General features: G+C 43.9%; 2 protein-coding genes across 2 annotated transcripts in view; one reads left to right on the top strand and one right to left on the bottom strand.

Annotated features, from left to right (window-relative positions):
- The window catches only part of LOC110521084 (dynein heavy chain 8, axonemal), a 58,370-nt gene extending 49,423 nt beyond the window's left edge, over nucleotides 1–8,947 (top strand). The window contains exons 69-92 of the mRNA XM_036976478.1: nucleotides 209–424; nucleotides 807–944; nucleotides 1,071–1,198; nucleotides 1,362–1,533; nucleotides 1,773–1,928; nucleotides 2,147–2,302; nucleotides 2,473–2,655; nucleotides 2,797–2,902; nucleotides 3,082–3,334; nucleotides 4,673–4,863; nucleotides 4,977–5,098; nucleotides 5,207–5,325; nucleotides 5,484–5,686; nucleotides 5,773–5,846; nucleotides 5,947–6,099; nucleotides 6,278–6,433; nucleotides 6,535–6,651; nucleotides 6,735–6,836; nucleotides 6,955–7,115; nucleotides 7,226–7,382; nucleotides 7,639–7,791; nucleotides 7,971–8,160; nucleotides 8,365–8,486; nucleotides 8,584–8,947. Coding sequence (XP_036832373.1) covers nucleotides 209–424; nucleotides 807–944; nucleotides 1,071–1,198; nucleotides 1,362–1,533; nucleotides 1,773–1,928; nucleotides 2,147–2,302; nucleotides 2,473–2,655; nucleotides 2,797–2,902; nucleotides 3,082–3,334; nucleotides 4,673–4,863; nucleotides 4,977–5,098; nucleotides 5,207–5,325; nucleotides 5,484–5,686; nucleotides 5,773–5,846; nucleotides 5,947–6,099; nucleotides 6,278–6,433; nucleotides 6,535–6,651; nucleotides 6,735–6,836; nucleotides 6,955–7,115; nucleotides 7,226–7,382; nucleotides 7,639–7,791; nucleotides 7,971–8,160; nucleotides 8,365–8,486; nucleotides 8,584–8,871 — 3,816 coding nt within the window. The 3' untranslated portion in view covers nucleotides 8,872–8,947. The remainder of the gene's footprint in view (nucleotides 1–208; nucleotides 425–806; nucleotides 945–1,070; nucleotides 1,199–1,361; nucleotides 1,534–1,772; nucleotides 1,929–2,146; nucleotides 2,303–2,472; nucleotides 2,656–2,796; nucleotides 2,903–3,081; nucleotides 3,335–4,672; nucleotides 4,864–4,976; nucleotides 5,099–5,206; nucleotides 5,326–5,483; nucleotides 5,687–5,772; nucleotides 5,847–5,946; nucleotides 6,100–6,277; nucleotides 6,434–6,534; nucleotides 6,652–6,734; nucleotides 6,837–6,954; nucleotides 7,116–7,225; nucleotides 7,383–7,638; nucleotides 7,792–7,970; nucleotides 8,161–8,364; nucleotides 8,487–8,583) is intronic.
- A 1-nt stretch (nucleotide 8,948) lies between these two features.
- LOC110522514 (SAYSvFN domain-containing protein 1) lies at nucleotides 8,949–10,891 on the bottom strand. The gene is made up of 2 exons (XM_021600959.2): nucleotides 10,151–10,891; nucleotides 8,949–10,030 (listed from the first exon to the last, which is right to left on the bottom strand). The coding sequence occupies exons 1-2, from the start codon at nucleotides 10,289–10,291 to the stop codon at nucleotides 9,716–9,718; spliced, it is 456 nt and encodes a 151-aa protein (XP_021456634.1). The 5' UTR covers nucleotides 10,292–10,891; the 3' UTR covers nucleotides 8,949–9,715.
- Between the last annotated feature and the right edge of the window lie 2,445 nt (nucleotides 10,892–13,336).

Below are 13,336 nucleotides of genomic sequence, written 5' to 3'. Positions count from 1 at the left end.
TTGGTTTGGTTTGTTGTAGCTCTATTCTTGGTTTGGTTTGGTGTAGCTCAATTCTTGGTTTGATGTAGCTCAATTCTTAGTTTGGTTTGTTGTAGCTAATGTTTTGGCCAAAGCCCACATCCCCCTCTATGTACTTTGGCTTATGAGCTGTGTCCTTTGTTTTACTTCAATTGCCGGCCTTCTGTATTTTCTTTTTTTGCCTTTTTAGCTGATGAGCGGCAGTGGTTTCATGGCGTCACTGCAGCAGTTCCCCAAGGACAGCATCAACGAGGAGATGGTGGAGCTACTGCAGCCCTACTTCCAGATGGAGGACTACTCGTTTGAGTGTGCCAAGAAAGTGTGCGGCAACGTGGCAGGCCTGCTCTCCTGGACCTCCGCCATGGCCACCTTCTTCGGCATCAACAAGGAGGTTTTGCCACTCAAGGTACGGGGAACATAAGCTGAATGATTCTACCCTCCATGAAGTAGCATGGGAACACTATTTGTGTTTGTGTGTGTGTGTGATCCGATATATTGGAGTGTTGGGCCAGTAACCGAAATGGACCTGCTGGTTTGAATCCCCGAGCTGACAAGGTAAAAATCTGTCGTTCTGCCCCTGAGCAAGGCAGTTAACCTGCTGTTCACGGGGCACCGATGACGGATGTCGATTAAGGCAGTCCCCCACACCTTTCTGATTCAGAGGGGTTGGGTTAAATGTGGAAGACACATTTCAGTTGAATGCATTCAGTTCTACAACTGACTAGGTATCCCCCTTTTCCTTTAGATAAGCATTGTGAACAGTAGTTTTTCTCCACGTGTGTGGACAGGCTAACTTGATTATCCAAGAGGGCAGACTGTCAATAGCCAATTCCGAGCTAGCCAGTGCTCAGTCTCAGCTGGATGAGAAACAGGCAGAGTTGGACAAAGTACAGGCCAAGTTCGATGCTGCTATGAAAGAGAAACAGGTGAGGTCCAATCCTTAAAAAATAATGTATTCTTAAAATAGGAATATTGCAAAATAAATATAAATATATAGATAGAATAGCAGAATAAAATGTTGTTCAAATAATTGATTTTGTGATGCTTTACAGGATTTGCTGGACGATGCAGAGATGTGCAGGAATAAAATGGTGGCAGCGTCAGCACTCATTGATGGGCTTAGTGGAGAGAAAGTGCGCTGGACAGAGCAGAGCAAACAGTTTAAATCACAGATCAACAGGCAGGGATAGCATCAAGTTTCTTTACTTTCAGTGTTCTGTTACTATGTACCAAGATTTAATGCAATGTAATACAATAAACTACAGACAATATCAATGCTCAGTTCTTTCCATCAGAGGCTTTTCAATGTGACCCTTGACCATCTGTTGTCTTCTCTTGGATAGACTCGTAGGGGATGTCCTCCAGCTCACTGGCTTCCTGTCGTACTGTGGACCCTTCAACCAGAACTTCCGCAACATGCTCCTAAAGGACATCTGGGAAGCAGAGCTCCGGAAGAGGAAAATCCCTTTCACTGATAACCTCAATATTATCTCTATGCTGGTGGACCCACCTACTGTAAGAAAATATAATGAACGCAGTAGTGAATTTAATTTTACTTTTGAGTTGCAAACAAAACAGTCATCGACAAAATTTTCATTTGAATCCCAGAGGATAACACGTTAAAATATTAATGAAAACACTTATTTCCAAAGTGGTTCTTAGTATCCATTTCCCTGAACTAGAAGTTGTACGAAATGTGTTTTGTTATGTCCTAAAGCACCACACTGAAACATCATTCCTTTTCTGTGTGTCAGATAAGCGAGTGGAACCTACAGGGACTGCCTGGAGATGACTTGTCAGTGCAGAACGGCATCATCGTGACCAAGGCCACGAGGTTCCCTCTCCTCATCGACCCTCAGACCCAGGGCAAGGCGTGGATTAAAAAGAAAGAAAAAGCCAATGATCTGCAGGTAAGCCACTCACTTCTCACATTCACACTCTTACAAACAAACACACCAGTGTGAAAACTACATTTATTGGTTCAATGTATTCCCAAGAACTGGCCATGTTTAGTAGGTAGAAAGTGTTGTAAAACAGACTGAAACTAGGAGGTACTACATGAATGTATCCAATAGGAACACACCTTTTTGTTTTCCCCTACTGAACACGACCATGATATCTCTTGCAGGTCACGTCCCTCAACCACAAGTACTTCCGTACCCACCTGGAGGACAGTCTGTCGATGGGACGACCGCTGCTCATCGAGGACGTCCGAGAGGATCTGGACCCCGCCCTGGACAACGTGCTGGAGAAAAACTTCATCAAGTCCGGCTCCACCTATAAGGTACATACCACCGCTCTCAGATCAGTTTGACTTGAACAGCAGTGTTGTGAAATAGCCTGGTTAAACCAGACTGAACACTGTGTTCACCATGAAATGTAGCAAAATCAGTTTGGATGCCAGGGTAATTGGGAAATTAGGCTCCCATTCAAACCTGTGCTCATTGGTTGTAGGTGAAAGTGGGAGACAAGGAGACCGACGTGATGGATGGCTTCCAGCTCTACATCACAACCAAGCTGCCTAACCCGGCGTACACGCCCGAGGTTAGCGCCAAGACCTCCATTATAGACTTCACTGTCACCATGAAGGGTCTGGAGAACCAGCTGCTGGGCCGAGTCATCCTCACCGAGAAATACGTAAGCCTTCATTAACACTTTATAAACCATTCATAACCCCTTTATAAAACCTATGTGAACATTTCCCTCAGGACTTCAGAGGCATTGGTTTGGGTGTTGTCAGCAATACGTTACATGGATGCTCTGATGGTACTGTAACAGGAGCTCGAGGCAGAGAGAGTCAAGCTAATGGAGGATGTGACGGCCAACAAGAGGAAGATGAAGGAGTTGGAGGATAACCTGCTGTACAAGCTCAGCTCCACCAAGGGTATTGACTCCTAGGATAAACAAATCATATTAAGTGTTACATCTGATGTTGGGTAATGTCTCATACTCAGACTGCTCAATCTGCATGTTTGTGTGTGTGGTGTCTGTCTGTGTTTGTGTGTCTTTCTGTGTGTTTCTGTCTATGTGTGGGTGCATGCGTGCATCTGTGTGTGTGTCAAGGTTCCCTGGTTGATGACGAGTCCATGATTGGCATCCTGTCGGTAACCAAGCTGACGGCGGCCGAGGTGAGCGAGAAGCTGCACGTGGCAGCCGAGACGGAGGTGAAGATCAACACGGCTTCAGAGGAGTACCGGCCGGCTGCCTCACGTGGCAGCATCCTCTACTTCCTCATCACTGAGATGAGCATGGTCAACGTCATGTACCAGACCTCCCTGGCACAGTTCCTCAAGATCTTTGACCTCTCAATGGCCAAGTCAGTACCAGGGATGGGATTTTTCCTGATGAATCAGGAATTCCTGCTTTTCAGATATTTATCCTTCATTCAAATATAATAGAAATGGACCTATCCCAAAATCCAAATTTTCCTGATCAAATCCCTCAGTACACAGAACACATGGCAAATTCACCCACTTGTTTACCCTTTAATAAAAAAATGTATCAAGTTTGTGTACACTCACATTATATCAGTCCATACCAGGGGTCTCCAACCTTTTCTAGCAAGAGAGCTACTTTTAAGAAATAAAACATGTCGCAAGCTACTCTTTTTCTTCTAGCTTTCAAATAGGCACATTCTTCTCTTCTCCTCTCCCCTGTAACTCTTCCCCAGGACCTTAGTGTACAAGAAAAAGCCGTGCACTATGTTTTATCCCAATATACCTGGTAAAATAAGGGTTCATAAGCAACTCTGCTTTTCTTTCCCCAAATTATGTTATCAGTTTTAAAAAATCCTGGTTTTTGATTTTGTTTTGTTTTTCACTTTAAAAAATTACGCTTGTTCATGCAGGTTTGACACAAACCAGTCCACCTGGCACCTACTACCATACTCAGTTCAAAGGCACTTAAATCTTTTGTCTTGCCCATTCACCCTCTAAATGACACACATACACAATCCATGTCTCAATTGTCTTAAAAATTAAAAATACTTCATCTATACTGATTGAAGTGGATTTAGCAAGTGACATCAATAAGGGATCATAACTTTCACATGATCAGTCTATGTCGTGGAAAGAGCAGGTGTTCTTAATGTTTACTGTACTTCTGCCAGGTAAGCCTACTTTGCAGTTAGCATTTAATTGAGAATGTTTTAGGGAAAGTATTTCAGTCAACCCAGAAGACGGTTATCACATCAACTGGCAACACACGGAGTGATAGACATACGCGCACATCACACAGACAGTTTTGCTGAAAGTAATTGGCAGATATTGCGTTAGGTTTGGCTTTTTAAGCCAATAGTGGTTAACCAGGGGTGGGATAATGACAATGCTGTGTTGATTAGATAGACACCGCAAGCTCCTAGCTACTGTCTGATATTTGTGCAATTTTTTTTATGCCCGTTTGTGGTGGAACGCGTGAAGATTGCTTGTACTTTCAGAATTGTTTGCCGAGCTACTCATAGGTGGGCTGCGAGCAACTGGTAGCTTGTGATCAACCTGTTAGAGACCCTGGTCCACCCAAATGGAAAAAGATGAGCCTGACAAATGGCATAGGCCTAAATCTAAATACACAACAGCGTTTATAAATGTATAAAAGAACAACCTCTAGATGCCTCTAACAATCCTCACCTTTTATTGTTTGCTTTTTCCTCACACAGGTCAGACAAGTCTCCTCTCACTCAGAAGCGTATTGCTAACATCATCGAGTACCTGTCCTTCGAGGTGTTCCGCTACACAGTCCGAGGGCTGTACGAAAACCACAAGTTCATCTTCACCCTGCTGTTGGCACTCAAGATCGACCTGCAGAAGAACAACGTCAAGCAGAACGAGTTCCAGATCCTCATCAAAGGTATCAGATCCTCACTACTGATCCTAGTTAACAGATCTCTGTATAGGTAGCAGTGTAGGAATAAAGTAATGGTTTAGTAGTAGTACATATGTAATGTTCTCTGTGTGTTATAGGGGGTGCTGCTTTAGACCTGAAGGCGTGTCCTTCCAAGCCGTTCCGTTGGATCCTGGATCTGACCTGGCTCAACTTGGTGGAACTCAGCAAACTGTCACAGTTCACTGAGATCATGAACCAGGTGGGGCTGAACACTACAGTACCCTTTATTAATTATATCATTAGCAATGGTCACAGCTTTGTCTGAGGAGTACACTGCATTGACTTTACTTCTCTATTCATTTTATAGGTGTCTCGTAATGAGAAGGGCTGGAAGGTGTGGTTTGACATGGACAACCCTGAGGATGGTGTGATTCCTGATGGATACAATGACTCCTTGGATGTCTTCCATAAACTACTGCTCATCAGGTGAGCTCCTGCTTCTGAACATCAATATTTTACACTTTTTATTTTTTTTTACTAAGGCCTTTGTAAGCCTCTTACAAGCCTGTTGTAAACAGATCTTTCCTGAGGTTGTGGCTAGCGCATTCGGGTCGAACCCAGGTTTGGTTGTACTCTCCTCACAGATCATGGTGCCCTGACCGCACCTTGTCCCAGGCCAGGAAGTACGTTGGAGACTCGATGGGCATGAGGTTCGCTGAGCCTGTCATCCTGAACCTGGAGAGTACCTGGGAGGAGAGCGACACCCGCACCCCCCTCATCTGCTTCCTCTCTATGGGCTCTGATCCCACCAACCAGATCGACGCTCTGGCAAAGAAACTCCGGCTAGGTTAGCCCCATGCCTATCACCCTGAATGAATCACAAACAAGTCACTGACAATACTGTCATTGTGATATTGTGTTTATTTGTTGCAGAGTTCAGAGCGATATCAATGGGCCAAGGTCAGGAGATCCATGCAAGAAGGCTCTTACAGATGTCAATGACACAGGTGAGGGCTTCTGACATTCAACTCTTTGTAAATAAATGTAGTGTACAGCATATACAAATGTTTTCGCATAGCTAAAAGTGTTTGTGTGTGTACACACAAGGGTGGCTGGGTCCTGCTCCAGAACTGCCATCTGGGCCTGGAATTCATGGATGAGCTGCTGGAGACTGTCACCACAGTGGAGACCATGCACGACAGCTTCAGAGTGTGGATCACCACCGAGCCCCACGACCGCTTCTCCATCACCTTGTTACAGGTAAAGGCCCTGTATACACCTACACAGACAAGATCAGTAATCTCCCCAACAATATTACATTCTCCATGTGAAACGGACCTATCCCCTAGCCAAATTCCAGAATTGCTATATTGTCCTAATCACATCCCTTATGTCTAAGAATAAATATTTACTGACATGATTGTTTTCTTTCTTCCAGTCCTCTATCAAGTTCACCAATGATCCCCCCCAGGGGGTGCGGGCTGGCTTGAAGCGTACTTTTGCCGGAATCTCTCAGGATCAGCTGGAAATCTGCAACCTGCCCATGTGGAAACCCATGCTTTACAACGTAGCCTTCCTACACACTGTGGTGCAGGTACAGACTCAGCCCACTGTCTTGATAAATTCATATTTCTAGATATATACTGTATTTAATGTAATTTACAGATTTTTGCCTTGTCTGTTACTCTGTTGTAGGAACGTCGTAAATTCGGGCCCCTGGGTTGGAACATCCCATATGAGTTCAACTCGGCTGACTTCACAGCCAGTGTGCAGTTTGTCCAGAACCACTTGGATGAATGCAGCCCCAAGAAGGTACTATCAAAATAGTCTAGGTCTATCTGAAGCTACAGTGACTATAGTGTGCTCACAGACCTACATGTAACGTTTTTCTCCAGGGTGTCTCATGGGTCACGGTGCGTTACATGTTAGGGGAGGTGCAGTACGGAGGAAGGGTCACTGACGACTACGACAAGCGGCTGCTCAACTGTTTCTCTCGGGTAATGTAATTTTCCTTTTCAGTTAACAGTAACTGTCCTGATAAATCTGTTGTATATGTGGGTAATCGTGTGGGAAGCACAGACTTTGTGTTCTAAGCATCATGCGTTCACCCAACAGGTGTGGTTCAATGACAAGATCTTTGAACCGACGTTCTGCTTCTACACAGGATACAAAGTGCCTGTGTGTAAGACAGTGGAGCAGTACATGGAGTACATCGCCACCCTGCCTGCACTGGACACACCTCAGGTCTTTGGTCTGCATCCCAACGCAGACATTACGTAAGACACCGTAGATCATCACAACGCTTCTCTCTTATCATGTCTATGCTGCGTGTTAGTCTTAATACTCAATATGAATACATTAATATTATATACCTATTCTTGTTCAGATATCAGACCAACACGTCTGCTGAGGTGCTGGACACCATCACCAACATCCAGCCCAAGGAAAGTGGTGGAGGAGCAGGGGAGACTAGAGAGTCCATTGTCTACAGACTGGCAGAGGACATGCTGGAGAAGTTGCCCCCCAACTACGTACCCCATGAGGTCAGTGCTCACTCTGTTAATGAAGGACAGGAACACAATGTAGCAAAATGTTTTGCAACAAATAATACAGATCTATGTTCTCATTGTACAAATTCTGGTAATAACTCCCTTTTTAAAAATGTTTTCCACTTACTGAACGGTATGGTTCTAATGATGGACTTAGCCTTAAGATGCTTTTGGGAAACCAGCCCTTGGCTGTACAGAGTGAATACACTGTATGCTCACACAACAAATTCTATTGTGATGTGTACTGTAGGTGAAAGGTAGGCTGGTGAAGATGGGTGCCTTGAACTCCATGAACATCTTCCTACGCCAAGAGGTGGATCGCATGCAGCGGATCATCGGAGTGGTGCGCACCAGTCTGGTCGACCTCAAACTCGCCATCGACGGTACCATCATCATGAGCGAAGTAAGAGAACTGGCTAGAATGACCGCAATAATGTATTACATGTTAACACTTTAATTGTGTTATACTTCAAATTAATATTTATAGGTTTATAGCTTATAAATCTGTAATAACAATGTATGAAATTGTGTGTTATTTTGATGCTTGAATATTCAATGTCATATTCATGTTTTACCTCCTAGAACCTGCGTGACGCCCTGGACAACATGTTTGATGCGCGCATCCCCAACATGTGGAAGAAGATCTCGTGGGAGTCATCCACTCTGGGCTTCTGGTTCACTGAGCTGCTGGAGAGGAACACACAGTTCTACAGCTGGGTGTTTGAAGGCAGACCCAAGACCTTCTGGATGACTGGCTTCTTCAACCCTCAGGGTGAGTCTCGTTCAAAACGTGAATTAGGCTAACTGATCAAACTTGCAGGGTAAGTTCAATTTACTTGTAATATTCAAAATATAGTTCGGCATAAATTAGCTTGTCATGTCTTCATCCTATTACATCACTGAAGATATGATTATAATGACATATCTAACAATTGTTATCTATCTCTTTATGTTTGCGCCCTCTGTATGGCTATAGGTTTCCTGACCGCCATGAGGCAGGAGGTAACCAGGGCTCACAAGGGCTGGGCTCTGGACACAGTCACCCTGCATAATGATGTGCTGAAGCAAAGCAAGGAGGAGATCACTGCCTCTCCTGCTGTAAGTAGCCTCATGCAAAACACTGTCATTGACACCACATGTACAAGATGCAGCTTTCCATTTTTACCTCAATGCCATCCATCATTCTCTGTCTCAGGAGGGGGTCTACGTCTATGGTTTGTACCTGGACGGGGCCGGCTGGGACAGAAGGAACTGCCGTCTCATCGAAGCCACTCCCAAGGTGTTGTTCTGTCCCCTGCCTGTGATTCACATGTTTGCCATCAACTCCACCGCCCCCAAGGACCCCAAGTTCTACATCTGCCCCGTCTACAAGAAGCCTCGGCGCACAGACCTCACCTACATCACAGGGGTTGTGATACGCACGGTGCAGTCACCCGATCACTGGATCTTACGTGGTGTTGCCTTGCTCTGTGACATCAAATGATGGACAACTACTCAGTATTTTTTTTGGTGTTTGTGTAACCCGCAAGTAACACAAATAAATGTTTTTAAAATTCCAACTAGTGAGATGTAGTAATTTTAATGGAATTAACAAGCAGTTTTACATCACAACCAATACTAGTGTTTCGTTCATTGAAAGAGTCGAGGGGCATCTAAGCATCATAAGATAATTAACAGAAAAATCACAACTCGTTCACATTTCAAAAAGTTCCTTAACTAGCTACATATTGTAACTCCAGAAAATGTGATTTAACCCAAAAAATGTAGTATCCATTATACTGGGAGTTCCAGGTTAGGTACTGTTTGGTGTAACACAGAATTTAGCTTGGCGATACTATCTTCGTCCTCGATTCGTGGAAAAGTCTCAATGTCCTTGTCCAGTTGCAGGGGGTCCCTTTGAATTAAGAAAATGCACCGTTATTAAAATACATTTTTTTTTTGCTCCATGAAGTAATCCAACTATGTGTATGTTGCCATCTTGTCTATTTCAAGTCTTCTCTCATTGATCGAGACAGGTGGGTTTGTCCACCCCAAAGTGCTGCATGTCATGACAGACACCGGTCTTGGTCAATGAGAGAACTTGAAATAGACAAGATGGCGGCGTACACATTGTTGGATTACTTCATGGAGCAAAAAAGTATTTTAGAAATTCAAACGGACACCCTGCAACTAGACAAGGTCATTTTATGAGACTCCCGTTTCCACGAATCGAGGCCGGAGGCAGCATCAAAGGTTGGTTGAAAATTCAGTGCAGTACCAACCTGTAACTCCCAGTATAATGGATACCAATTCGGGGGGTTTAAATCACATTATCTGTAGCTATTCCTTTACATGGTTAGCTGAAGTATTCCCATTTCACAGTCCAACTGCTCTGCTGTGAGGGTGCCCATGAGAGGCTGACAGTCAGGGTTAAATACTGAGTAAGCGCTCAGTTCTCCAGGTTGACGTTTAGCTGGGCTCCGCAGCCCCTGGTACAGCCAGTAGAAGAGGGAGATTAGGAAGAAAGGCAACCCGAAGGCCAGCTCAGCGAACAGCCCAAGCAGAACCAGCCAAAGCAACACCTTCAGCAAAGTCCGGTTTGCAAAACCAAGTTGCCTTGAACCAAGCCTTCGACCCAGAATGCAGTCCAGCAGACAGTCATCCTAAAAAAGTGGAGAGAATCACGAGTTAGCTAACACTGAGGGGTGGAATTGAAATAAACGATCTATGCCATGACGCTACCTCAGTGAGGGTTGAAGTCAGGGTTTTTGTGTTTAGCCTACCCCACACTGTAAAGTCCCTGTAGCCTGAGGGACAGCAGGCATCTGATGTTTTGTCAACTCCTGTGCGTCTTTATCAGCTGTTGACTCCCAACTGGCGGACTTCAAAGTGCTTCCACTGCCAGGTGATGTTATGGGCTGCATCTCACCAGCCCTTGTACGGGGCTCTGAACTTTGCAAGCTTTTGCTAATGCTAACAGCTTCTGATTCATACTCATGCAGAAATGAGATACTGCTTGACAATGTATGCACTGTGCACGACGGGTATCAAGCACTGATAGCTGGCGAACTAGCTAGCTAGACTGATTTGAGACGTCATTTTGTTCTAGCAAATTACCCCTCGATTGTGTGAAAGGTGATCTAATCAAAAGCGGAAATGTTATTATAAGGTGCTTTCAATGCATTGATAGAATTCAAAGTTTCACTGTCACAAAGAGTGACGTGAGAAATCCGTAGAAAACAGATCTTAAAATATGTTGTTCTACTTCGGCAAAGGTATTTATAACTAACCCCGGGTTGTTTACTTCCGGTTCGGGCGTAAGTAATGACGTCTGTTGTGTCGTAAAGCGCAGGGAAATAAACTTGACTCAACCGATAACTCAGGGTCGTCACTAGTTAAACTTTAACCACCTTATGCCTAACCTTAAATTAAGACCAAAAAGCTAATTTTAGTTATTTATTTTTACGGTATAGTCCATTAAGATATTTTAACTAGTGGAAACCAACAGCCAGGGTGCTAGGGTGTATTCATTACGCCGATGCAACAGAAACCGTGTACTCTAAACGCTGTTGAGTTCCGTATGGTTCTTAAACGGAAGTTCAGTCATCTGTCAAAACAATTAGGCAGTTTATGTTGAAACAGAATCAGTGTAATGTTGTATTTTTTTATTTTATTTTTACTAGGCAAGTCAGTTAAGAACAAATTATTTTCAATGACGGCCTAGGAACAGGCCTGTTCAGGGGCAGAACGACAGATTTGTACCTTCTCAGCTTGGGGATTTGAACTTGCAACCTTTCGGTTACTAGTCCAACACTTTAACCCTGTCATATTTTCCTCAGTAAGTGGGGGAAAGAAGAGGCCCTCTTTGGAACTGTTTTTTTCTTCTGTAGGGTTTTATGGCAGACTACATCCCCAAAAGGTATATTGCCGTAGGGTAAATATTGGCAATATAGTAAAAATGTATGATAACAATGTTTTTTTTTTTTTTTTTTTTTGGTCGTCATTTAAGGTTAGGGATAGGCATAAGGTTAGCAGTGTGTCTAAGGGTAGGGTTGTGGTTTCAAATCAGATTTTAAGAAGATAAATTGTAGAAATAGGCAAGATTTATGATTGTGGTAACAAGTGACGACCCCTGAAACGTGCGTGCGTCTTAAAAAATATATAATAATATTAGTTTTACTTTTATTTATTCAGGGTAGCCCAATTGAGATCAGTGTCTCATTCCCAATCACGTCATTATTCTCTCTTTGTAAACAAAAAGGGAGTTATGGTAGACAGCAGACAAAGGTTTAAGTGTAGGCGGCAGCTGCAATCTGTTAAATGGTTTCACCACAGTCAAGAGCTGGAAGGAAACAATCTGATTCCTGCTATTTAGGCAAGATCTACAGTGCATTCGGAAAGTATTCAGACCCCTTGACTTTTTCCACATTTTGTTACGTTACAGCTTTATTCTAAAATGGATTGAATTGCATTTTTTCCTCATCAATCTACACACAATACCCCATATTGACAAAGCGAAAACAGGTTTTTAGACATTTTTGCAAATGTATTAAAAATAAACAAATACCTTATTAACATAAGTATTCAGACCCTTTGCTATGAGACTCAAAATTGAGCTCAGGTGCATCCTGTTTCCATTGATCATCCTTGAGTCCACCTGTGGTAAATTCAGTTGATTGGACATGATTTGGAAAGGCACACACCTGTCTATATAAAGGTCCCACAGTTGACAGTGCATGTCAGAGGAAAAACGAAGCCATAAGGTCAAAGGAATTGTCTGTAGAATGCCAAAACAGGATTGTGTTGAGGAAGCATTGCAGCATTGAAGGTCCCCAATAACATAGTGGCCTCCGTCATTCTTAAACGGAAGACGTTTGGAACCACCAAGACTCTCCCTTGAGCTGGCAGCACTGCCAAACTGAGCAATCGGGGGAGAAGGGCCTTGGTCAGGGAGGTGACCAAGAACCCGATGGTCACTCTGACAGAGCTTTAGAGTTCCTCTGTGGAGATGGGACAACCATCTCTGCAGCACTCCACCAATCAGGCCTTTTTGGTAGAGTGGCCAGACGATAGCCACTCTTCAGTAAAAGGCACATGACAGCCTGCTTGGAGTTAGCCAAAAGGCTTCTAAAGGACTCTCAGACCATGAGAAACAAGATTCTCTGGTCTGATGAAACCAAGATTGACCTCTTTGGCCTGAATGCCAAGCACCATGTCTGGAGGAAATCTGGCACCATCCCTACGTTGAAGCATGGTGGTAGCAGCATCATGCTGTGGGGATGTTTTTCAGCGGCAGGTCTGGGAGACTAGTCAGGATCAAGGGAAAGATGAATGGTTCAAAGTACAGAGTAATCATGATGAAAACCTGCTACAGAATGCTCCGGACCCCAGAAGGTAAACCTTTGCCCTAGTCTAAAAGGACAACGACCCTAAGCACACAGCCAAGACAGATGGCGCCGACAGATATAGCAGCTCTGCTTCTAGCTCCTAAGCAACTTTGCAGTATTTTGTTATTTTGTGTTAATTCTTACATTATTAGCCCAGAAAATGTTTGTGTTATTACATACAGCCGGAAACTAGGAATAAGACCAGAAATACGACTTTCCAGAATTAGATCCTTTGTTCATACCCCCCAGAGCAATTTAACTTATTCCAGAGGGTGCTCCAAAACCCCGCCGGTGGAGAAGAGGTATTTGGAATGGACCTATAGTCCGACTCAGGAGACATGTACATCATCCACCGCTTCCGAGTATATTACTCGCTAATGTTCAGTCTCTGGATAATAAAGTAGACAAGATCAGGGCAAGGATTTCCTTCCAGAGAGACATTAGGGATTGTGGCATACTCTGTTTCACAGAAACATGTCTCTCTCGGGATACAGACAATCATGGACTACAAAGGCAAAACCAGTCACATCACGGACACCGAAGTCTTGCTTCCGGACAAGCTAAACACCTTCGCCCGCTTTG

This window comes from Oncorhynchus mykiss, chromosome 4 (assembly GCF_013265735.2).
Source record: "Oncorhynchus mykiss isolate Arlee chromosome 4, USDA_OmykA_1.1, whole genome shotgun sequence".
Taxonomy (NCBI): Eukaryota; Metazoa; Chordata; class Actinopteri; order Salmoniformes; family Salmonidae; genus Oncorhynchus; species Oncorhynchus mykiss.
The sequence above is the reverse complement of the archived record's forward strand: the minus strand, read 5'-3'. Positions and strand labels throughout refer to the sequence as shown.